Raw genomic sequence first — 26,545 nt, 5'->3', positions numbered from 1 at the left:
ACCAAACCGGTTTTTGTAAGCATCACCAACCAACTATCCTGCTGAGCGTACTTTCATATATTCGTACATATAGCCTTTGCAGATCTTATGTCCTAGTGCGAGCATAAGTGCATCGTAGAGTAGATATGGTTTGGACATTGCTTGCCTGTTTGCGCGACTATTGCGCTAATTGCTCCTTGGCCGGTATCAGCTACATTGCCAATAGCAAGTAAGTACGGCATACATATAAACATACAAATAATCATATTGACATTACTACACTCAAGCTTTGAAAGTATGATTGTTCGATGTGAGCATAAGCCTCTTGGCGTATAAACAGATCTTAGTGCAAGCATGATTTCAATTGATTTCAATAGTGTTAGCAAACTTACCACTTTGGGCATATTTGTTTTTGCATATACCAACAGATTTACAGTAGATTGCATCCGGCCTCATACTCGTACAAAATTAAAAAATTGCAAAAGACCAGCCCTAACTTTAAAGATTGTCTTGAACGCATTTTTTAATTTTTTATTTTACCTTTATGTTAAGTCGCTTTCATGTTTATTCCCTCATTTCCATACGAATTTTTGACCCACGGAAAAGTCTTTTTCGGTAACTTCCCTTTGAGCTTGATACTTAGAATATAGTTCAGATCTGAGAGACATTACAATGCAAGTGAAAAAAGTCCGATAGGTGGCGCACGGATCGAGATATACAGAAAATTAATTTTAAAATGGAAATTTTGTGATCGATTTTTAACTAACTTCTCAGTGATCCAGAGACTTGAAACTTAGCACATAGTTTGCGAGTCGATGGCAATACAATTCGTGGAAAACAAGATGCCGCCAGGTGGCATACGAATCGCGATAAACGAAAATCTCTGAAAAAACGCAGGGAATCTTGCAATCGATTTTTGAGTAACTTCCCGGTGAGCTGGAGATATGAAACTTGAGCCACAAGTCAGAACCCGGTGACTGCAATATTTTATCAAAAAAATTCCGTTAGCTGGCGCATGGATCAAGATATTAGGAAAATTAATTTTAATTGGGAATTTTTCAATCCATTTTTAACTAACTTCGCGGTTACCTAGAGACTTGTAACTTAGCACATAGTTCGAGACCCAGTGACAATACAATCTACAGAAAACACAATTCCGCTAGGTGGTACGCTAAGTGAGATAACTACAAATCCTTGAAAAACGAGGGGAATTTTGCAATCGATTTTTGGTAACTTCCCGGTGAGCTGGAGATACGAAACTTGAGCCGTAAGTCAGAACCCGGTGACCCACGTTTGATCGAAAAAATTTCGCTAGGTGGCGCATGGATCGAAATATTAGGAAAATTAGTTTTGATTTGGGAATTTTTCAATCCATTTTTATCTAACTTCCCGGTGAACTAGATACTTGAAACTTGGCACACAGTTCGAGGCTTTGTGACAATACAATATACAGAAACAAAATTCAGCTAGTTGGCGCGCTAAATGAGATAACTACAAATCCCTGAAAAACGAGGGGAATCTTGCAATCGATTTTTTAGTAACTTTCCGGTGAGCTAGAGACTTGAAGCTTGGACCGTGGTCAGAACCCCCTGACAATGCAACATTTGGTCAAAAAAAAATCGCTAAGTGGCAAATTTTAATTTGGGAATTTTTCAATCCATTTTTAACTCACTTCGCTGTCACCTAGAGACTTCAAACTTGGCACTTAGTTAGAGGCCTGCTGACAATACAACCTATAGGAAACAAAGTTCCGCTAGGTGGTGTGCTAGTCAAGATAACCGCAAATCCTTTAAAAACGGTGGGAATCTTGCGATCGATTTTCGTAAAACTTCCCGATGAGCTAGAGACATGAAACTTGGGCGGTAAGTCAGAACCCGGTGGCAATGCAATATTTTATCAAATCAAATCCGCTATGTGGCGCACAGATCGAGATATTGAGAAAACTAGTTTTAAATTGGGAATCTTGAAATCGATTTTTAGCTAACTTCCTGGATATCTAGAGAATTGAAACTCGGTGACAATGCAATGTTTGACCAAAACATTTGAGCTACGTAACGCACAAGTCGAACTATTTAGAAGATTAGGCCATACCTTCATGGCTCCTAAGTGTTGCAGGCGTTGTAGAATTCCACCTCGTTGAAGGACCAACTCAATGCACGTCCTTGCATACTTTTAGGCGTACGCGACTTTCACCACGATTCTTTTAGAATTTCAGGCGTATGCGAATTTCACCACGATTTTCAGCTCTGCAAATTAAGTAGCTGACTAACGAGGTGGAATTATTTTGTTATGATGCGAGGTGGAATTCTGTTGTTTTCGCCAGTGTTGTCAGCGAAAATTCTACTAATTCTATTAAATCTTGCTATTTTGAACAAATAAATAAAGATAAGAATTTTCGCTTAGAAATTATTTGAATTACTAATCAAAGTTGCAATTGCCTTTCTGTAGGCAGTACTAAAAAATTTAAAATAAAAAAGATGATAAAAAATTTTAAGGACTACCTTTATATAAATGGACCAAAAAGTAGAAGGCAATTTTTCCTTTAACACAGACATAGTCTTGTTGAATTTTAACTAAAAAGCTTTAACCATAGCTCTTGTAAAAGAATTTTGGGATGTAAAATTATGAAGGTAGAGTGCGTTTTTAAATTTTAAATAATCAATTAGTTACTCCCAAATACATGGTTTGCCTTAAATTGAAAGATTGCGCTGCAACTTTATAGTTTTAAATCCCAAAATTCTTTTACAAGAGCTATTTTTAAAGTTTTTTAGTCAAAATTCAACAAGACTATGTCTGTATTAAAGGAAAACTTGCCTTTTATTTTTTGGTCCATTTATATAAAGGTAGTCCTTAAAATTTTTTTATCATCTTTTTATTTTAGAATTTATTCAGTGTTTAATTTTTTGTATTACTGATCCAAATTTTTACTAAAGAAGTTATCTATAGATTTAACACTTAAGAAATACGCATTCTTAATATCTACATCAACCATTGATGAGTGTTCTGTATTTTATTTATTTGAGTTATATATTTCGATCAGGATATAACAACGCCCTAAGGAATCTGGGTAAGCGCATAATGGGACTGATTGATCAATTTCTCAAGGTAAGGCAACTACTTTTTTCACTGGGGATGATCCATTGAACATGCTACGTGAAAAGAGGCTCACTTCAGACTGTTCTTACCATGCTTTTATGGAACCTAACCATAAGTTCGTTATTGAAAGATAAAAATCGAGGAGCGAGAATTTTGCGGTATATGCTGATGATCTAGCTATTGCTGACAGAGAAAATTTCTCTCAAACTTTACGGGAGCTGATGCAGTTAGCATTGCGAGGAGCTTCCCTCTGGTCCTCCCGATGGGGACTCAGCGCCAACACACCAAACGGTACACTATAAATTAAATAGATAAATGCAAGGCACGATAACTTCCGGTCCAAGGACCACCTTTAAAGTTTCAAGAACTAAAGTGTTTGTGCCTAGGCGTAGTTCTGACAGAAATCTGAACTGCAAGGAAAACGTAATTCAGCGCCGGAAGAAAGCTAGCAGTGCAATATGGTCGTGTAAAATAGCAACAAATGGATAGCTATTTTAAATGCGATACGATTATCTGATCAATATAGATGTACTAGCAGACCCGACAGACGTTGTTCTGCATTAAACTTGGTCTATCTGCATATATTTTAATAAGCTTTTTCCGTCTAACTCTGCCCTACCCCTATACACTTTTTTCTAATATTTCTATTCACTCCTCCCTCCGTCTTTTTCGCTTCATCTATCTCCATCTTCGTCTTATTCTATCTCTTTCTCAGTCTCCTTCTCTCTTTTCTCTTCTCTCAATTTTTTCTCATTCTTCTGCATCTCTTACTGCCTGTCCCAGAGGGTGGTATGTATTTTATTCAAGTCCCATTCCGAGTCTCAGTCCCAGTCCCACTCCGAGTCTCAGTCTCAGTCCCAGTTCTAGTCCTAATCCCAGTCCCAGTCCTTCTCTGGTATACTTCCCTGAAAAAAGCATCGTAAATACTAATACAGGCAAATTTATATACGAAATTTCTGGCAAATCGAATAGGACGTATGTAAATAGGTATGTGGGTATTATCAATTATTGTCTTTATTTCGGCTTCGCATGCATATTTATCAGTTTTGCCAGGTTGATGCGACTAAATCGAATAAAAAACAAATAAAATAAAATAAATGTAAGGCGCGATAACCTCCGAAGAGATCTAAGGCAGAGCTTCTCTTCCAATTTGCGTCGTGCTCCTCGTGATTTCCCCTACAGATTGGCCGGACGGGACCTACATGATTTTATGCCGACTCCGAACGGCATCTGCAAGGCAGATAAGTTTTCACTGAGGGCTTTTCATGGCAGAAATACACCCGGAGCGCTTGCCAAACACTGCCGAGGGGCGACCCCGCTTAGAAAAATGGTCTTCTAATTGAAAAACCTTATTTCTAAAATTTTTGATGTTGCTTTACCCGTGGTTTGAACCCAGGGAATCCGGTGTGGTAGGCGGAACACGCTACCATCACACCACGGTAGCCGCCGTACATATTCTAGTGGTATCCGGGTCCCCGTTTTGGCCTACATCTCGAGACCGTAGTCACCCAGCGGCATAAGACTTACTCTGTACTAAAGCACTCATCAACAGCTTCAATTTGACACCCACAATGTAAAAGCATTGTCTAGGCGTTCACGGGCCCACGTTTGGCCTATATCTCCACATTAAATTTTTTAAAATTAAAAATTTTTTTTTTAATTTGTTCCGAAAAGTACCTTTAAAAACAAATTAAAAAAAAAAAAGATCCCAAACGGTCAATTTTTGAAAAAGTTATAGCATTTTGAAAACAAAACCGTGTTTTTTTTAAATTCATAACTTTTTTTGAGTTGGATGAATAAATTTGAAAAACTTCTGAAAAACATCTTTCGTAAGCTAGAAAAAGAAGAAAAACTTTCAGCAAATTCTATAGGGGTCGGGTTCAAAATTGGTCGAAATGGGATGGAATACCTCGTCTTACGAGAAGTTTACTCAACTATGAAACTGAAAAACCTTTTCAGAAACCGGGACTTAGGTTATACAATAAATTTTGTGGTACCTATGCTACTAGCTACTTCTAGTTCTGAAAGGCTGTGCCATTATTAATAGCAAAAATCTTAGCCTTGCGCGTGAAGGTCACGAGCACAAAATGTGCTTAATCGTTTCCTCCTCAAATACGCGCTACCTACATTTGCTATCACTGACAAGGACAGTTAGAATACCCATCTCTGCTTTTAAATGATAAAAGTAACTTTGTTTATCTAGAGCTACACATGATCTTCAACACTTTGCAGCGTCGCGTTTGATTTCACGCTATTACTGTTTGATCGATTATGGTTCCATACCCTTCCTGCTTGGACGATCATGTGAAGTTCTCACTTCTTTTAATCTGTTTGGAATGGTATAAATTTCGAGCGATGCGCTCGGTTTAGCTAATTCGACGGCTGTATCATTTTTATCTATTCCCATATGATCAGGGATCCAATTCGGATGAAAATATCTTCCTACCTTCCTACATCGACTCTTTCCAGGGGTTGCTTACACTATAACAATACTTTTAGATGTTGTGTTTAGAGAGCTGACGCGGCTGCAGTTAAAGCTACTTCCCGCTAATGTTTCTATTGCTTTAGGCTTGGCTACTAGTTTCGCCTGACAGACACTACAGTGATCTGTTAGCTTGTACGATTTGTTTATTTCCGGATCTGCACAAGTCCTACTCCTTCCATTACTTTGGAACCAAGGGTTTGCATGTGCATCGCCTCAACTCCAAGTTAGCGCCTTTGCGCCAAATTTGCCTATATCGTGGTTATAAGAGACCCACCAAAGCGCAGGTAGGTAACAAGGTATTCTGTCCGTTCACTATTTGATGACGTTAAACTATTACGACCGTATTTTCTGGACTCAATATGTCCGCAGTTATTGAGTGTTGTTGCAGTTGTTAACGCTATGTTCTTCGCCACCAGATCCATATGTAATAAAGACATTTGCTTATGAAAAAAAGAATTGTATTAGAAATATTTTTTCTCAATAAAAACTTTAACCCTGGGAGCGGTCATTTGCAAAATTTTCTCCACACAGTCTAATTTCCAGCTTTTTTGTTACATATCGTTAGCTTAATGTGAAAATGTGCTAAGTCGCTTTTTTTGGAAAATTGTATTTTAATCCAGTTTTAAAACTGAATTCAAAATACACCGATCACAAAAAAAAAAAATATTTTAATTGTTAATTTTTACGTGCTGTAGGCAATGATGTGTAAATGTTTTTAAATAAAGAAATGGACATCTTTAACATCGCTCAATAGATATACCTAAGAACGATGAAAACCGAGCGCGTTTTTTAAAAAGGAGCTTGAGAGCAATGTCTATCGAGATCCACTTATTATACTCAGTTGAGCAGAGCTCGCAGAGTATATTAACTTTGATTAGATAACGGTTGGTTGTACAGGTATAAAGAAATAGAGATAGATATAGACTTCCATATATCAAAATCATCAGTATCGAAAAAAAATTTGATTGAGCCATGTCCGTCCGTCCGTCCGTCCGTCCGCCCGTCCGTCCGTCCGTCCGTTAACACGATAACTTGAGTAAATTTTGAGGTATCTTGACGAAATTTGGTGTATAGGTTCCTGGGCACTCATCTCAGATCGCTGTTTAAAATGAACGATATCGGACTATAACCACGCCCACTTTTTCGATATCGAAAATTTTGAAAATCGAAAAAGTGCGATAATTCATTACCAAAGACGGGCAAAGCGATGAAACTTGGTAGGTGGGTTTAACTTATGACGTAGAATAGAAAATAAGTAAAATTTTGGACAATGGGCGTGGCACCGCCCACTTTTAAAAGAAGGTAATTTAGAAGTTTTGCAATCTGTAATTTGGCGGTCGTTGAAGATATCATGATGAAATTTGGCAGCAACGTTACTTGTATTACTATATGTATGCTTAATAAAAATTAGCAAAATCAGAGAACGACCACGCCCACTTAAAAAAAAATTTTTTTATACTCAGTTGAGCAGAGCTCACAGAGTATATTAACTTTGATTGGATAACGGTTGGTTGTACATATATAAAGGAATCGAAATAGATATAGACTTCCATATATCAAAATAATCAGGATCGAAAAAAAATTTGTTTGAGCCATGTCCGTCCGTCCGTCCGTCCGTCCGTTAACACGATAACTTGAGTAAATTTTGAGGTATCTTGATGAAATTTGGTATGCAGGTTCCTGAGTACACATCTCAGATCGCTATTTAAAATGAACGATATCGGACTATAACCACGCCCACTTTTTCGATATCGAAAATTTCGAAAAACCGAAAAAGTGCGATAATTCATTACAAAAGACAGCTAAAGCGACGAAACTTGGTAGATGAGTTGAACTTATGACGCAGAATAGAAAATTAGTAAAATTTTGGACAATGGGCGTGGCACCGCCCACTTTTAAAAGAAGGTAATTTAAAAGTTTTGCAAGCTGTAATTTGGCAGTCGTTGAAGATATCTTGATGAAATTTGGCAGGAACTTTACTTCTATTACTATATGTACGCCTAATAAAAATTAGCAAAATCGGAGAAGGACCACGCCCACTTTAAAAAAAAAAATTTTTTTAAAGTAAAATTTTAACAAAAAATTTAATATCTTTACAGTATATAAGTAAATTATGTCAACATTCAACTCTAGTAATGATATGGTGCAACAAAATACAAAAATAAAAGAAAATTTCAAAATGGGCGTGGCTCCGCCCTTTTTCATTTAATTTGTCTAGGATACTTTTAACGCCATGAGTCGAACAAAAATTAACCAATCCTTTTGAAATTTGGTAGGGGCATAGATTTTATGACATTAACTGTTTTCTGTGAAAATGGGCGAAATCGGTTGATGCCACGCCCAGTTTTTATACACAGGCGTCCGTCTGTCCTTCCGCATGGCCGTTAACACGATAACTTGGGCAAAAATCGACATATCTTTAATGAACTTAGTTCACGTGCTTACTTGAACTCACTTTATCTTGGTATGAAAAATGAACGAAATCCGACTATGACCACGCGCACTTTTTCGATATCGAAAATTACGAAAAATGAAAAAATCCCATAATTCTATACCAAATACGAAAAAAAGCATGAAACATGGTAAGGTAATTGGATTGTTTTATTGACGCGAAATATAACTTTAGAAAAAACTTTATAAAATGGTTGTGACACCTACCATATTAAGTAGAAGAAAATGAAAAAGTTCTACAGGGCGAAATAAAAAACCCTTAAAATCTTGGCAGGTATTACATATATAAATAAATTAGCTGTATCCAACAGATGATGTTCTGGGTCACCCTGGTCCACATTTTGGTCTATATCTGGAAAACGCTTTCATACCACTCCCTTTTAAAACTCTCATTAATACCTTTAATTTGATACCCATATCGTACAAACTCATTCTAGAGTCACCCCTGGTCCACCTTTATGGCGATATCTCGAAAAGGCGAACACCTATAGAACAAAGGCCCACTCCCTTTTAAAATACTCATTAACACCTTTCTTTTGATACCCATATTGTACAAACAAATTCTAGGGTCACCCCTGCTCCACCTTTATGGCGATATCTCGAAACGGCGTCCACATATGGAGCTAAGGATTACTCCCTTTTAAAATACTCATAAACACCTTTCTTTTGATACCCATATTGTACAAACAAATTCTAGGGTTACCACTGGTCCACCTTTATGGCGATATATCGAAACCGCGTCCACCTATGGAACTAAGGATTACTCCCTTTTAAAATACTCATTAGCACCTTTCATTTGATACCCATATCGTGCAAACGCGTTCTATAGTCACCCCTGGTCCACCTTTATGGCGATATCTCGAAAAGGCGACCACCTATACAACAACCACCACTCCCTTTTAAAACCCTTATTAATACCTTTAATTTGATACCCATATCGTACAAACATATTCTAGAGTCACCCCTGGTCCACCTTTAGGGCGATATTTCGAAACGGCGTCCACCTATAGAACTAAGGCCCACTCCCTTTTAAAATACTCATTAACGCCTTTCGTTTGATGCCCATATTGTACAAACAAATTCTAGGGTCACCCCTGCTCCACCTTTATGGCGATATCTCGAAACGGCGTGCACCTATGGAACTAAGGATTACTCCCTTTTACAATGCTCATTAACACCTTTTTTTTGATACCCATATTGTACAAACAAATTCTAGGGTCACCCCTGGTCCACCTTTGTGGCGATATCTCGAAATGGCGTCCACCTATGGAACTAAGGATTACTCCCTTTTAAAATACTCATTAACACCTTTCATTTGAAACCCATATCGTACAAACGCATTCTAGAGTCAACCCTGATCCACCTTTATGGCTATATCCCTAAATGGCATCCACCTATAGAACTATGGCCCACTCCCTCATAAAATACTCTTTAACGCCTTTCATTTGATACACAGTCCAGGGTTTCCCTCGGTTCATTTTCCTACATGGTTATTTTCCTTTATGTTGTCACCATAGCTCTCAACTGAGTATGTAATGTTCGGTTACACCCGAACTTAACCTTCCTTACTTGTTAAAGTGAAATTTTTACAAAAAATTTAATATCTTTACAGTATATAAGTAAGTTAGTCAACATTCAACTCCAGTAATGACATGGTGCAACAAAATACAAAAACGAAAGAAAATTTCAAAATGGGCGTGGCTCCGCCCTTTTTCATTTGATTTGTCTAGGATACTTTTAATGCCATAAGTCGAACAAATATTTACCAATCCTTGTGAAATTTGGTAGGCTCTTAGATTCTATGACGATAACTGTTTTCTGTGAAAAAGGGCGAAATCGGTTGAAGCCACGCCCAGTTTTTATACACAGTAGGTCGTCTGTCCTTCCGCTCGGCCGTTAACATGATAACTTAAGCAAAAATCGATATATCTTTACTAAACTCAGTTCACATAATTATCTGAACACACTTTGTATTGGTATAAAAAATGGCTGAAATCCGACTATGACCACGCCCACTTTTTCGGTTTCGAAAATTAAGAAAAATGAAAAAAATGCCATAATTCTATACCAAATACGAAAAAAGGGATGAAACATAGTAATTGTATTGGTCTATTGACGCAAAATAACACTTTAGAAAAAAACTTGGTAAAATGGGTGTGACACCTACCATATTAAGTAGAAGAAAATGAAAAAGTTCTGCAGTGCGAAATAAAAAACCCTTGAAATCTTGGCAGGTATTACATATATAAATAAATTAGCGGTACCCGACAGATGATGTTCTGGGTCACCTTGGTCCACATTTTGGTCGAAATCTCGAAAACGCCTTCACATACACAGCTACCACAACTCCCTTCTTAAATTCTTATTAATACCTTTAATTTGACACCCATATTGTACAAACAAATTCTAGAGTCACACCTGGTCCACCTTTATGGCGATATCCCGAAAAGCCGTCCGCCTATAGAACTAAGGCCCACTGCCTTTTAAAATACTCATTAACACCTTTCATTTGATACCCATATCGTACAAACAACACATTCCAGGGTTACCCTAGGTTCATTTTCCTACATGGTGATTTTCCCTTATTTTGTCTCCATAGCTCTCAACTGAGTATGTAATGTTCGGTTACACACGAACTTAGCCTTCCTTACTTGTTTTTAATACACGTTTTTTATCAAAATGTAAAGCAATCAAGCGGCCACCGTGGTGTGATGGTAGCGTGCTCCGCCTATCATACCGTATGCCCTGGGTTCAACTCCCGGGCTAACCAACATCAAAATTTTAGAAATAAGGTTTTTCAATTAGAAGAAAATTTTTCTAAGCGGGGTCGCCTCTCGGCAGTGACTGGCAAGCGCTCCGAGTGTATTTCTGCCATGAAAAGCTCTCAGTGAAAACTCATCTGCCTTGCAGATGCCGTTCGGAGTCGGCATAAAACATGTAGGTCCCGTCCGGCCAATTTGTAGGGAAAATCAAGAGGAGCACGACGCAAATTGGAAGAGAAGCTCGGCCTTAGATCTCTTCGGAGGTTATCGCGCCTTACATTTATTTTTTTTAAAGCAATCAAGTTTTACAACTAAAATTTACATGTTTTATTTGGCAACTCGTATTAAACAGTTGAACAACGAACGAATTTCGAATAAGTATACAGATACTCGAAATTCTCAATTCCCGAAATTCTAGGTGTATTATGTACAATAAACGGGAAATTGCAGAGTATTTAATAAACATTCCGAAAAGTGGTACTAAATTTTAAAGAATAAAGGCTAAACTGCTTGTACATATAAAGCTGGACTGAGCTATATTTTTCCTATCATGGATAACACCTACCTATTCAAAAAAAAAATGTGTTAAGTCAACCAATCAATAATATCAATCTGAATTACTAGTCATTTCTTTGTGCTCGCATTTTATTTACTTATTAAATTCATTCAGGCTAAAAGTAAATGCTTTGTTGTTGTTGTTGTATTAACGATAAAGACACTCCCCGAAAGCTTTGGGCCGATGTTGATGGTCCTTTGCCGGATATATATCCGGTACGTTCCGGTAACAAAGCACTATTAAGGTACTATCCCGACCATCTAAGAACATCCCGCTCTCCCCACCCCCTAGCTGCATGAGGAACCTGGGTTCGCCAGAGCCTCGGCTGTCAATGAAACATGATTCGCACGGGTAGGTGAGGTTGACAATTGGTTTGGAGAAGCTATATATTGCGCTGGCAACCCCTTCGCGGCCACCGTGGCATGACAGTAGCGTGCTCCGCCTACCACACCGTATGCCGTGGGTTCGCACCCCGTGCAAAGCAACATCAAAAATTTAGAAATAAGGTTTTTATATTAGAAAAAAATTTTTCTAAGCGGGATCGCCCCTCGGCAGTGTCTAGCAAGCGCTCCGGGTGTATTTCTGCCATGAAAAGCTCTCAGTGAAAACTCATCTGCCTTGCAGATGCCGTTCGGAGTCGGCATAAAACATGTAGGGCCCGTCCGGCCAATTTGTAGGGAAAATCAAGAGGAGCACGACGCAAATTGGAAGAGAAGCTCGGCCTTAGATCTCTTCGGAGGTTATCGCGCCTTACATTTTTTTTATTTAACCCCTTGGGAGGGTTGCGAACACAACCCTTGGAAATTGGATTCACCCAATTGAGACTTGGTGTTTGATAAATGCTTTGCTCTCACCATAATCTACTTCAATTCTTACATATCGGTAACTACATGCTTTCTTACAGACTAGTTAAAAATAGAAAACAATTCAAGGTTAAACTTATATAAGTTGTTATTAAAATTAATAACACTACTGTATCTATTTGCTATGTAGATGTATAGTCCTAGTTATAGGTTCATTCATAGAATAATTCGTTTTATGAGTTATTTCAATAAATAACACAGGTCGACAAAATTCAACCATTATTCAGACCCAGAAACCAGATTATATATATTTCCGAAGGTTTATGATGCGTTGAATCCAAATCTGGCCTTGCCCTATCAGCTCTGGTTTTTGAGATATCCTAACCTAAAAGTGCAAAATACTATTTTTGCCCATATTTGAGGATATTTAGCCTTGCAGATGTTTTCGTTCACCAAAATTAAAGGATGGCATATTTGAATACAAGTCTTATTCTTTAAAATGGCGTTTTCTTCGTCAAGTATCATTTTCTTTCGCTGAGATATCGCATTTTGAAATTTTCATGTTTCTAAATTTCCCTACAACTGAAAATCGATTGAGATAACATGGACGTGATATAGTCGATTACTAAATTTCTTCAATTGAGTCGTATTTTTCTTAAAACTTTGTCACACACCATAAATTTGCTAACTCACCACACCCCTACACTATCTAACCCTCGGGTACCAAGTCACACACAGCCCTAACCTCTAGAAATCACCCCTATCATACCGCAAGCAGGCTAGCCCACTTAACCCTGGGGACAGCGTTTACTCGCATATTTATCCTAAAATAAGTCTTATTTATCTAGATATCTCACACCACAAGTGGGCTAACCAAATTAACTGTTAACCCATCAACTTCCGTATCGCCTAACCCCTTGAAACCACTCCTACCACACCACAAAATTTCAAAATACGATATCTCAGCGAAACAAAAAATGATATTTGAGCAAACTCAACGCCATTTGAAAGAATAAGGCTTGTGTTCAAAGATGCCATTTAACATAACATAACATAACATTTATTTAATTAATTTCATTGTACAACTAAGACTAGTCAGTCTTTTATATGTACATCAGCAATGGGATACATTCTATTATTTAGTATTTATATTTAAAAAAACATTACTTAAAAGATTAAATAAAATATTTGATTCAAGCTTAATACTAATGCAATGGCACTTAACAATTTAAAAGGCAGTAAGTGATATAGATAGTAAGTGAAATTTAGAAAATAGAGAGAGACAGAAAATAGAGATTAAGATACTAGCAGCTTATTTGTATTTACGAGGCCAGCGTCATATCAAGGTCACTAAAATATTTGTATATTAGCTTTCTGAAGTTGCTTCTATTTAGTTCTGATTTTAAATTTTCTGGAATCCTGTTCCACATTTTAATTGCACTAATGAAAAACAGCCGGCTAGATGTTAGTGTACTATATTTCGGGATTATTAAGCTGTTTAGTCTTTGAGATCTGGTTAATTGAATCTTGTCATACAGATATTTAGGGGTTTTCCATTCTAACAACTTAAACATGAAAATACAGTTCCTGGCGGCCAAATATTGCATAATACTACAACCCAAAATTTTGTCGTGCCATGGTGATATGTGAGCATAACGACTTATGCCATAAACATACCGTGTAACATTGTTGAAGGCTACATTTACCTTATTTGCTAATAGCGAGTCAAGTTTACTATATACTAATTCCGCGTACGTAAAATGGGGCACAATCAATTGTATCGCGAGTTTTTTACGTGTCTCTTGTGGCGTAAATGCTGCAGACATTCTCAACCTACGCAGAATAAAATAAACATTGCTTACCAATTTGTTAACATGATCACCACAGCTAAGTTTATTATTTATTAAAAACCCAAGGTTCTTTATTTTGTGAGTGATCTCAAGGGTGGATGTACCGATTACTAAAGGCGGTATATTATCAGGGTCTATTTCGGTTTTACATATGGGTACAATATATGATTTACTTGCATTTAAACACAAAACATTTTTTTGCGCCCAGCACAATATAGCAGACAGATCGTTATTTACTTTGTAACATAAATCTTCTACAAGACCGATACGATTTGAAAGATATAACTGAATATCATCAGCATACGCATGACCACTAACATGTTTACACACTGAAAATACGTCGTTAATAAACATACTAAACAAGAGCGGGCCAAGTATTGAGCCTTGCGGGACACCTGTTTTGATAGCTTTGAACTGAGATGAGGCATTACCACATATAACGCGTTGAACCCTTCCCGTTAAATAACTTAACAACAGTTTCGAAGAGCTATCAGAGAACCCGAAAAAATGCCTTAGCTCCCAGCATAACAGAGAATGGTTGACTGAGTCAAATGCCTTAGAGAAATCTAAGAGGCAAAGTATAGTTATATCTCCTTTATCAAAAGGCGTTCTTATGTCATCTACAATTTTAAGCATAGCAGTAGCACAACTGTGCCCAGGCCTAAACCCAGACTGCAATGGAGAAAGCAAATTATTCTTTTGAATATGCACCGCAATTTGGTCAGCCATCAAATTTTCACACACTTTGGAAAATGATGGCAGGATACTAATTGGTCTGTAGTCACTCGTGTTGGACGCAAGAGGTTTTTTAGGAGTCGGAAAAATAATTGCCTTTTTCCAAGCATCCGGAAAATAGCCACTTGTGAAGATATGGTTAATAATGTGAGTGAGAGCACCTACTATATACGGAAGTAAAATTTTAACAAATTTCAAGTATATACCATCATTTCCAACTGCGTAAGACTTGATCGCCATTACAGCTTTGTACACTTCATTTTCGCTGACGCAGATGAATTCAAAGGGGTTTTGGATTAAAAGTTGTGAGGGCAACTCTGTGTCGTCACTAATACTGACGGAGCTTACATTCTCAGTGAAATTCTCAGTGAAATAATCGTTTATAACATCAGGGTCAATTTCACATTGCACATTATTCTTTCCATGCATGTGCAGACTTTTCAGATTGCTCCACAGCTTCTTAGATGGGAGAGACGGATTCAATTTTAGTTGACAGTACCATCTTTTTGCTTGCCTAGTAACAACTGTCGCCGAGTTGCGGGCAACTTTATACTCACACCATGATGCATTCGTCTTTAGTCTTCTCCACTTTGCATGCAACTTATTTCGTTTTTGGATTGCAGCACTAACTCTCTTGTTAAACCATGGACAAGATTTATTTATGACTTTAGCATTACGTAGGGGCACATGTCGATCAAAAAGGAAAGTCAATTGATTATTAAAAAACTCGAGCTTTGAGTCTACCGACTCGTAATTCCAACACTGATTCCAATAAATGGCGTTACAATCAGAGAACAAAGCACTGGTATCTATAGAACGGAAATCACGGTACGAGAAAGTAACACCAGCAGCAGGACGTTCTAACACTACATCAACAGTACAGAAAAGCAAATCATGGTCCGATATGAAAAATAGTTGGTAAAATTTAAGAACTAAGGCCAGATCAGTGGTAATAAAAAAATCTAGAAGGCTTGGCCTAGCGTTATTAGCATTTCTTGTAGGTATTTTCTCATTAACAATAGTTAGTCCAGCTGCCGATATTTGATCACGCAGTTTGATACTAATCGAATCTTTGACAAGTAAGTTTACATTAAAATCACCACATATAACATAACACTCATACTCAATAACATGAACAGATAAATCAGAAAAGTAGCCATCTAATAATAAAAATTCGGGTTGTATACGCATGAAACAAGTATTTTGGTGATACCATCTGTAACTTCTGAAATAATATATTCAGTACCACAACCTTCAGATTTAACCAGAGTTTTGATTTTAAGCGATTTTCTGCAATATATAGCTACCCCACCCCCTTTTTTGTGCTTTCGATCATTTCGCACAACATTAGAGTTGCTAATGCAGCAATGAAGGTCAGTGACATGTTCACCGAACCAGGTCTCAGATATACAAATAATATCTACCAACGAATTATTAAAAATATATCTAACATAGTCCATCTTATCAGAGCACAGGATCCGTGCATTAAAGTGAACTACGTTAAGACCATTCGATTGTTTACACAGTATATCCAACATCACCTTGTGTTTATCATTAGAGCCGAATATTTGTTGAACAGTCACGTTAAATGATACACAACTTCAATGAAAACATTTCTAATCAGCAGTAAAACATCCTGGGATGCAAGAATGCCATCCTTTAATTTTGGTGAAGGAAAACATCTGCAAGGCTAGATAACCTCAAGTATGGGCAAAAGCGGTGAAAAACAGAGCTAATAGAGCAATTTTGAGGCCAGATTTCGATTTATCGCATCCTTCGAAAATATGTAGTCCGGTTCCTGGGTCGGAGATGCTTTCAGGCTGTGTAATCTATTATACCGAAGATCACGCAGTGGAATATATGGAATGACCAAATTATATAAATCAGAGCAATTCGTGCTAAAGTTTATTACATTAGAGGCAAGCATGAGTGAGATAAAAGTTCGTCTGTCATGCAAAGCCTGAAGTCCAAGCAATTTGCGCCTACTGGTGTGTGATGGCAGGCCGTCTGGCCAGTGAAGCATACGTAAAACAATATTTGTAAAAAATTTTTGAACTCCCGTAATTTTATAGGAGTTAGATTCATAGAAAGGATTCAATATTATTGAGCAATATTCAAGACCACTTCTGACCAAGGATATATAAAGTGCCTTCAATGTCATAGGGTCCTTCAAGTCACTTGTATTACGTCTACTGAACCCAATCATTGCAACAAATTGCGAAACAATGAAGTCAATGTGACTAGAAAAAAAGAGTTTGGAGCCAAAAACTATACCCAAGGGTTTACTCTCTTGACAAAGATTAAGAGATTTAGCATTTAGTTTGTAGATAAAGTAGGTGGCAGTTTTTTTTTTTTTGGAGTAAGACACAACACAGCATTTGTTTGACTTTAAAAATAAGTTATTGCCTGCGCACCATCCGCCAAAAGAGTGCACATCAGAACCGTTAGAAATAGTTTGACAAATAAATAGTATTTTTGTCAAATATATAGTTTTAGTGTTATATTTCAATCATTAATGGGGAAGAGTGGTGAGAAAACATATTGAGTAAAAAGTGCTAAGTCAGGAGAAAATATTTGTTTTGAGTGCGGAAATTCTTCTAAGTCATAAAATAGCTGCTGGGTTGGCATACATGATATTTATTTATCTTTTTCAAAGCTTCTACACTCAAAAGCATTGCAATAAAGTTATGCTCATTCACAGTTTTGAAAAAGCAAAGTTATTTCAAAAATTATTCAGTTTTTTTTCGTCTCCTGTAAAGTTCGTAAAAGTTGACTTAGTACATTTTCACATTAAGCTAACGCTATATTTCTTTTTTGCTTTTAAAAAATGTATTTAGGAGCTTGGTGGCATTTCGAAACATTTTTGCAATTTATGTTTACTTTCGTCTCACCCTCTCGCCTCTTTACAGACTACATTTCAGCGAACGTATATTCTGGTTATTTTGTGTATTATTTTCCGGCTATGGTTCGTATAAGCTTATTATCACTTTCAAACGGGATTTCGAATTGTTTGCTGTGAGCATTGTTTTCGAAAGCCTAACGCCCTACGATAAAATTTACTATCCTTCGGTAGCGGTTTGTGAAACTTTGGAAAAGGATGGCACAACACAGCCTGTTACTAATTTTGTTGAAAGGTTAGTTAAACGATGATGTGAGCTATTTGTTGCCATAAAGTTCAATTACCAAATTAAGGCAGTACAAATAGTTGCATGCCAATGCATCAGTAATTGATTTGATTGATATTTAACAATTTCTGTTGCTTATGCATTTTTATTAAATTGTTGCACTTTTCTGATCTTTTATTTTGCTCACCCATTCGTTGGCTAGATCGTAAGTCTTTTGTAATGCGTTTGAGCCAAGCATTTAATTTAGTATAATTTTAAATTTATATATATTTTTTTATCAAATTTACATTCTATTATCCAGCTGGCCTGATGATTACGAATATGACATTGAAATTTTTATTTTAAAACTGCTTTTCCCTCATGAATACAATTCTGGTAATGCCAAAGCGCACTGCTTCGGCAAGCTGAATACTGAAGCTGAATGCCCACTTGACAACTACAGAAAGCTAATTGGGGAGGTATGTAAGTATGAAAATCTAACATATATTGAAATGGGTTTTCGCTTTCCTCTGTTAGAAAAAATTTTAAAACAAACTGGTTTTAGCGTTAAATCATTTTTCATTCACGGATGAAGCTCGGGGCTGTCACGTCAGGCGTACGCTCGCGAAAAGTGTTATAACTCAAAAATCCACCGAAATTTGTGAAAATATTGCAATTGCACGGTGTATTACTTGTGCAAAAATTGTGAACAAAATATGAACGGATGCGATAGTACAGGGTGGCAAAAATATGCCTGGTTTGCTTGCCCTTTTTTCAATTGATTTAAAGTTAAAGAAACAAATTGGAGATGATGTCGTTAATATTGTTTTCAAGAACTTTTTCAAAAAAAAAAAAAAAAAAAGATTTCAAAAACATTGGTTTTTCACAATTTTCTAAAAATTTTGCATTAAAAGCCAATTCCAAAGCCAATTATTTTTCTACAAAATGTATAAAGTCCACTTTGCGCAGCAGTGTCAATTTTAGTGCTTTTCTCGCTTCGAAGCTCTTGGGTTCCAGCGGCTAGGATTTCAAAGCTCAAAAAAAATATAAAAAATACCGATGTATATTGAAACGATTTGCCTGCATCCCCTGTCGAATTTGGTTTACAGACAAACTGGTTTTGGCGTTATGCTATCTTAATTGTCAGAAAACCTAAAATGACCCTGAAGATGGTACAACGTCGAAACTGGTTTATATCCAAACCAAATTTGAAAAGGGACGAAAGACAATCGTGCCATTATACACCAAGTAAGCAACCTGTCGGAAAATTTACAAAACACAACGAAGCACATTAAAAATATCGAATAAGTTCTTATTGAAAAAAAAAAAAAACAAAATAAAAATAAAATAAATTTGAGTTAAAAAGAAAAATTTTGAATTTTTGAATTTACTTCATGCAATGTGAACCGTTTCCCACTTTTTGGGGAAACGCAAATTTTTTTGATTTTTTGGGCTTTTAAACTATTGCACGTGGAAACAGAAAGGCGTCAAGCCTAACTTTGGTGGATTTTTGAGATATCAGGTTTTACAAGTGACAAAAACTTGATGTGAAAAGCCTTTATGTATCTCAACTACGCGCCCTTTTAATCAATTTTCCTACCCAAATTAATAATGAAAATTAATTAGTACGAAACCTTTATAAATTTCCAATTGAAATTAAAAAAAAAATTTATTTCAGCTTCGCCAAAATTGTACTGACGTCTTACTAGAATGTTCGTTGGGTGGCAAGGCTTTCAATTGCTGTCATTATTTTGTACCACTACAAACACCATACGGCTATTGCTTTCTCTTGAATTCCTTACAAAATAATTATCCGTAAGTTTCCTTTCTCTGCATAAGCATGTCATGTATCCTATTTGGGATCTCTTCACACTACACCGAAAGAAATGATGATAGTAAAATCAACAAATTCGGTTTGTTGTTCTTGAATTAACAGAAATCCAGAAACTGATCGCATTATCGGAAATTCAACAGAATTTTTTGCCAAGAGAACTAATTTGCTTAGCCGTTTCTACAGAAGAGAAATTATTGGTCTGAAGCTAACAATAGTCTGCAAAATTATTGATTCTTAATTAATGTAACTGATTTTGTTGTTGAAAGAACTAATTTCATTGGTCAATTCAATAGAAAACCACTTTTAATATTATTCAAACAAAACATCTAATTTTAAAGATAAAATAATGCTCTTATCTGTGGTCTCTCTGCGATGTATAAAAATTGAGACAATTTTTGATGGCGGTTGATTTTACCAGTTCTTTTTCTTTCGGTGTACTATACATGAACTCAACTTATTCGGTTGTAAATATTGATTTTATGTAAGGGTTTTCTGTGAAGCTTTTTATCGGTTTTTTTCTCATCCAATTTTCTTGGTCTTCACTAGAGGCAGTAAACGCTGGTTTCCAAATGTAGTTGAAGCTAATCGGGCAGCGGCCACAATGCGTATACTAAGCGGGGTTGCAATTGAGGTAAGCTTGATTGATTGATCTGTTATAATATTTTTAAGCCATGGTAGTATGTACAGAAAAATGCTTGAGAAGTGCTCAAAAAAAAAAATTCGTTCCTTAAACTCTATTTTTAAGTCTGTGGTCATAATCAGCTGTTTGTGTCCGCAAAAGTTCGCAGCGAAAAAGTTCAGATATAAATCCAGAAGAAGCGGCGCAGATGTACAACTGATTTCAAGCTACGGTGGAATGGTAACAATGAAATCAGTCATAAGACAGTCTTATATATAAAGTATCTGAGATTTAACATTTCTGTTTTTATGAACGGATCACAAATGGCCTATAAACTAGAATAGGGAATATCTTCAACACTTCACATATCGCCCATATCTTTCCCGAATTCCGGGAGCGTTTTTAAATCCGAAGTCGTCGTTTTACAGAAGGCAGGCTTAGAATAACTGTGTACCATAATTTCGGTAAGAAGATTAGCCTCTTCTCGCATACACATCCAAGTATACATTGTAAATACCAAAAATTTTCCAATTGCGAACTGAAACCCCAAGCAATTAGATGTCTCGTCTATTAAGTAAATGCTCCAAAAATTTTTATTTCGAAGATTGAGCTGATCACGTTTTCTCAATGTTAGGGCCCAGCATTATGTTTTTTTCAAAAAAAAAATTTAAAACACCGTAAGGGTTTCTCATTTCGTATTATAAAAGGCGGGCGCATAGTGTAGATCTAGTCGGGCGAATACGGTGCTGACTTCAGTCTTTCGCGTCATATGCTGTTTAGACCCTTATTAAATCCACTATAATTAACCCACCCCTTGCAAAGCCACATGAAAAAGAATGGCCTGTTGTTATCTTTGAAATAAGTTAGCCCGCGATAGAGTTAACACAAGTCTCCAGGGAATTTTGTGTACAGAGATAGAACGATAGCTATCGGGATTGGATTTCAACTGAACTCGGCAAGCAAGTAAGTGGCGAAATTACTTAGGATGAGCCTTGACATAATCCGGACCGACATAATACCGAAATAAAGAGTGTTGAAATGCATAATTCAGACATGACCGAATTCCAACCAATCATAATTCCGGCACGAACAAATCCCGCAAGATAAAATTAGGGCACAAATTCCCCACAAACCACTCTACTATATATGAAAATTATCATAACAAATTTCATAAATGTTTAACTTTCTGTATACCGACTGCTGTGTGGAATATTACTCCGTCTCAGTGACCAGCGCGGAAGAGTCCTATTCATCCCAGCAATTGTTATGTAACGTAATTACAGAAAATTTTATTGGATACTGGCTTTTCGAGCTATTAATTTATTGGACATTGTCTTTTCGAACCTTCGAAGATACTGTATTATGAGGTGCACCCATTATAGACATATCAAAAAACCAGCCATGATTTAGTTTGACAGAGAAGACTGAAGCCAATAATTTCGGCAACTTTTCAACCTTCTGTACTAAGGCAGTACACTTTCGTTTCCAGTACATCACAATCAAGACCTTACTGGTCTCAGTCATGACTTGCATAGCTTAATTTCAAAACTGACGTGTTGACTTAGGTAGCTCGTCTCCGTGACAACGCCATCTTGGTTAGTTATAATAAGTTCTCGCGTGGCATCTCCTCGATTGACCATCGGATATTCTAAGCATATATTACGTCTTTCAAACCAAGCCATTCTATCCCAATGCTCTTGGTAAAGTTCTTGTTATCAATTTTTGCACCTCGCGCAATTGATGTCTCGAGATCTGACACCTCTTTCGTTTCTAGTAGTACGCGCTTTATAGCCTTATGTCTTTTCTCTTTAGAGTTACGAACAACCTTGTACACTAATATTGTAGGATTTGTCCATGATCCTAGAAATATTACAGCCCCGCGCTTCTATACACTGGTTGATAGATCATATGTAATCCCTGTCTCCTTTTGCTTTATTTCAAGCCATTTGGAATGTCTGCCGTAAATTCCTCCGTACCTCGTCATAATCAATTGTGGAACAAATATTTACCATCATCTTCGATTGTGGTCTTAATAATCAATCTCTTGCATATATGTATTCATAAACTCTGACTCTAAAATTATTAAATAAAGTAAAAATTAATAAAAACAAGTACAGATGTCTAATTTCGGGTGTAACCGAACATTATATACTCAGCGTGAACTTCAATTGTACATTTCAGATAAACTACTTTTCTACATAACACGTGGCATCGCCCGTTTAAAAAAAATGTCTCCCGATTTACTTTTACAATAAAACTTGATAAGTGAAATATCATTGATTCAAAACTATTTTTTGTTAGTTATATCTTATTATTCTAGTCTGCGACCCTTTTAAACTTGTTTTATATCTAAGTTGCGGTGGTCTTTGACCAATCCCGTCCATTTTTCCTGGAAATATTACCTGGTATAGGGAAGATTTGTGTACCCAATTTTATTACGATCCGTTAATTTTTCTTCTAGTTATGGCTCCCGAAACATAGGAAATTGCTTAGTTTTAAGGGGGCGATGCCACGCCCATTTTTTAAAATTTGAAGTTTTTCCTATTTATTGTTATAAATCCACTTGGGAAATGAAATACCGTTGATATAAAGCTCTTTTTTTGCAAAGATATATCTTATTTTATTCATCCATGACACTTTTAAATATCTTTTATATAAAAGTGGGCGTGGTCCTTAACCGATTTCGTTAATTTTTCTTCAAAGCATTCCTTATAGTTAAGGCAACCTCTCCGCCGAATTTTGTTACGATAGGTTTAACGATTTTTGATTTATGATTAATAATATTTGTAAAATTGATTTTATCACAAGTGGGCGGTACCAAGCCCGTTTTAAAAATTGTTTTCAAATTTTTATCAAGAGTCTCAATATCAGTCTACACATCAAATTTCAATATTCTAGGTAATTATATACTAAATAATCAGATTTTTGTGTTTTCCAAAATGTTATATATATATAAAGTGGGCGTGGTTATCATCCGATTTCGCTCATTTTCAATACCAATCTATTATGGGTCCAGATAAAAAAAATTTGGTGAAGATATCCCAATATTTACTCAAGTTATCGTGTTAATGGACAGACGGACGGACATGTCTGAATCAATTTTTTTTCGAACTTGATGATTTTGATATATGGCAGTCTCTATCTATCTCGATTCCTTTATACCTCTACAACCAAACGTTATCCAATCAAAGTTAATATACTCCGTGTGCAAAGCACTCTGTGTATAAAAACTTCAATGAGGGCAATTCCCGTTTATATCATGAAAATTATTATTTTTAGAGATTGACTGCAGTAACAATTATTATACAATCAATGATTTTACCCGAAACATTCTTGCAATCAATGATTTATTGCAGAAACGTGATTGCATTTACAAATGTGTAGATTTTAGATTGAATTGTAAATTCTAATATTTATACAATCACTGTTTGTACAATTAACGATTGCAAGCAAAACGTGATTGCAATCAAATACCTAGAAGTGTTTGTAGATTGGAATTTTACTCTCATAAAAAGTATATGATTGAAATCTAAGACGTTTGCAAAATTTGTTGTACTTTGTGATTGTAATCAAAGTTTATTGCAGTATTTACAGCGCTAACTTTTATTAAGTTTGACGTATTAAATAATGAAGATTCTGTTTTTCAATACGCAAAATTAGGTTTTTGTTCTCAACGAGGAAGATATACCCTATGGAAATTTGGCTGGCATCACAGTGAAAATAGCTACGGAAGGCAAGCATACAGATTTTCAAATATCTCTACAAGAAATGGTTAATGATTATGATGTGCGTGAAGTAACACCCGAACATCGTGGTTGCCGCTTCCCTGACGAAGTTATGCCGCACTCATCATTTCGCGCTTATAGTTTTAGCAGTTGCATTGTCGATTGTATTCGTCTGTTCCAGAAGCAGTATTGTAACTGTACAATGTTCAATTTAATGCCCAAGGCGGATAAAAATATACCCGATTGCGATTATTTTGGCTATTTATGTTTGGAAAAGGAAATCAAGGCTACACCGGATATTAAGTTGTTGCTGCCATGGCCGGAGAATAATGAAACTTGTGACTGTTTACCATCGTGTACGGAACATGATTTACGTTCGGTATCTGAATATAGTCCGAGGTAGGTTTATATATATAATGACAGATTTATAGAACTACTTGAATAAGAAGTATATTTTTAAAGGCTCTCTATTCCTCTTTTTCAGAAACAAAAAAGGTTCTGGCAACCGTAGCGTTGCAATCAGTTTAGTTGATCGTCCCACAGAGCGTTATCGTCGGCAAGCTTTGCGTACTCGCTTAGATGTTGTGGTTACTATAGGTGGTATATTGGGTTTGTTTTTGGGTGCCAGCATTCTGAGTCTAATCGAGTTTTTTTACTATTTTACTTTTCGACTCATCAATAATGTACGCATATCGCGTGCTAGAGAGTTGAATCGTAATGCTGTTGAGCGTCGAAAAGTCCCGATTAAGTATTAAGTTTTTCTAAATTATTGCATAGTGCTTGGTTTTTTCTCTATTTTTGTTCTTACGAGTCTTAATAAACTCTTGAAGACATCTCACTTATTGTTTAAATCTAGCATTTCCTACCAGACCTGAAAGCCAGGGAATATAAATGTTGACGTAGAGGTGGTGTTAAAATAAATAAATGTAAGGAGCGATAACCTCCGAAGAGATCTAAGGCCGAGCTTCTCTTCCAATTTGCGTCGTGCTCCTCTTGATTTTCCCTAAAAATTGGCCGGACGGGACCTACAGGTTTTATGCCGACTCCGAACGGCATCTGCAAGGCAGACGAGTTTTCACTGAGAGCTTTTCATAGCAGAAATACACCCGGAGCGCTTGCGAAACACTGCCGAGGGGCGACCCCGCTTAGAAAAATTGTCTTCTAATTGAAAAACCTTATTTCTAAAATTTTGATGTTGCTTTGCCCGGGGTGCGAACCCAGGGCATACGGTGTGATAAGCGGAGCACGCTACCGTCACACCACGGCGGCCGCCGGAGGTGGTGTTACAAATGCTAAAATTAAAGTTATGAATATGGGGAAGAAGGTACTCATCATCTCATTGTTGCATTGGCATCACACCTTATATACAAATCGTGATCACCGCTGTTATTTGTGAAGTAAGTCAGCTCTGAAAGGGTATCCCATAACAGAAGACCGAGATTACGAAATTGACCTGATTGCTTTCGTCCCATATCTTTACTACTGTTACTACTGTGGTGTAATAATGAACATAAGGAAGCAATTATACTTGCCCTGTAGAGCTCCATCTTGTTATTTTTGGCACAGGGCTCTTGGATGAAACTTATATATGTATATGTCCTCCATACTAAGCTGAATTCTGAGATTATCTGTAGTAGTTTAAAAGTGCTGCAGACTGATTTGTATGCATTTTATATTTTGTTCTATACTTAGCCTTGATGCTGACGTCCTGAAACAATTGCCGTGCCCTTACCATCTTCTTAGGGTCGTCTTAATCCGGGATAATATCACCGCGAAAGACCTTTAATTTGTCCATGTGGATAGAAAACGAGACCTCGTGGTACGCATTAGCTAGACTCCCTTAAAACTCCTTTTATATAACGACCAATGGCGGCTTTCTGGTGTTCGACGACGCTTTGGCTGGAGTTTGTTAACCTCATCGCTTATTCGTGCTACATATTAGGAATTTCAGTGAGATCTTATCAGCGCACTTGATCACCCTGTGTGGTCGATAGTTCTCAGCAGATTCAAAGCCTGGGCATGGTCCGGTTGGGCTGTCGCGCACGTACTGCATGGCAAGTCTCTACAGCCCTATCTGGGTATTCATCCAGTTCTGTGGGATGGTTGCTGTTGAGCAGCTGTTTGCCACAATAATGGTTGATGGGTCCCACGTTCTGCGGTTGGTAGTCTTGTAAGCACTAATGATAGTATTTTGACTGTGGATGGAAATCGTGTCCTTGTCGAACTTTGTTGCAAGTAGCAACGGAGCGTGGTATGTGTTGGTTGGGGATCTTGTCGTGTCACTGCTAGCTGTCTCCCGCGCAGCCACTGTAGCGTCCGTCGGAGTTTCGGTGTTTGGACCAGCTAGTTAAACCTAACCTAACATGTCTTGTTAACGGACTAAAAGGCGAATATGAGGAAGTCTTTGTCTATGTTTTAGCTGGGTTTTTGTGTACAAGTATACACTGTATAGCGGAATGGTACGAGCGAAAACACAGCGAACTAAATTACAACTTTACTTCAAGGAATATCTACATAATCGTATGATAGAGGAGGATCCTTTCTGT

The 26,545-nt window shown here is 36.9% G+C and overlaps 1 protein-coding gene across 2 annotated transcripts; it reads left to right on the top strand.

Moving 5' to 3' along the window:
* On the top strand, positions 1-24,772 carry ppk15 (pickpocket 15). Of its 2 annotated transcripts, XM_067763921.1 has the most exons (8): positions 1-15; positions 74-208; positions 17,627-17,851; positions 18,144-18,300; positions 19,500-19,636; positions 20,202-20,286; positions 23,935-24,398; positions 24,484-24,772. In XM_067763921.1, the coding sequence occupies exons 2-8, from the start codon at positions 126-128 to the stop codon at positions 24,752-24,754; spliced, it is 1,422 nt and encodes a 473-aa protein (XP_067620022.1). In that variant the 5' UTR covers positions 1-15; positions 74-125; the 3' UTR covers positions 24,755-24,772. The 2 variants fall into 2 exon arrangements, with proteins under 2 accessions (XP_067620022.1, XP_067620021.1); XM_067763920.1 differs by having other exon boundaries at positions 9-208.
* Positions 24,773-26,545: the final 1,773 nt, after the last annotated feature.

Source organism: Eurosta solidaginis, chromosome 1 (assembly GCF_040869045.1).
Source record: "Eurosta solidaginis isolate ZX-2024a chromosome 1, ASM4086904v1, whole genome shotgun sequence".
Classification (NCBI taxonomy): Eukaryota; Metazoa; Arthropoda; class Insecta; order Diptera; family Tephritidae; genus Eurosta; species Eurosta solidaginis.
Note: the sequence above shows the minus strand (reverse complement) of the source record. Positions and strands in the feature narration are given on the sequence as shown.

Excerpts from the sequence above, each read along its gene's own strand:
- ppk15 (XM_067763921.1), top strand. The coding sequence starts at position 126 with ATGGTTTGGACATTGCTTGCCTGTTTGCGCGACTATTGCGCTAATTGC. Across the intron at positions 209-17,626 it reads AGCTACATTGCCAATAGCAA|ACTACATTTCAGCGAACGTA; the intron begins GTAAGTACGGCA and ends GCCTCTTTACAG. Across the intron at positions 24,399-24,483 it reads GTATCTGAATATAGTCCGAG|AAACAAAAAAGGTTCTGGCA; the intron begins GTAGGTTTATAT and ends CCTCTTTTTCAG.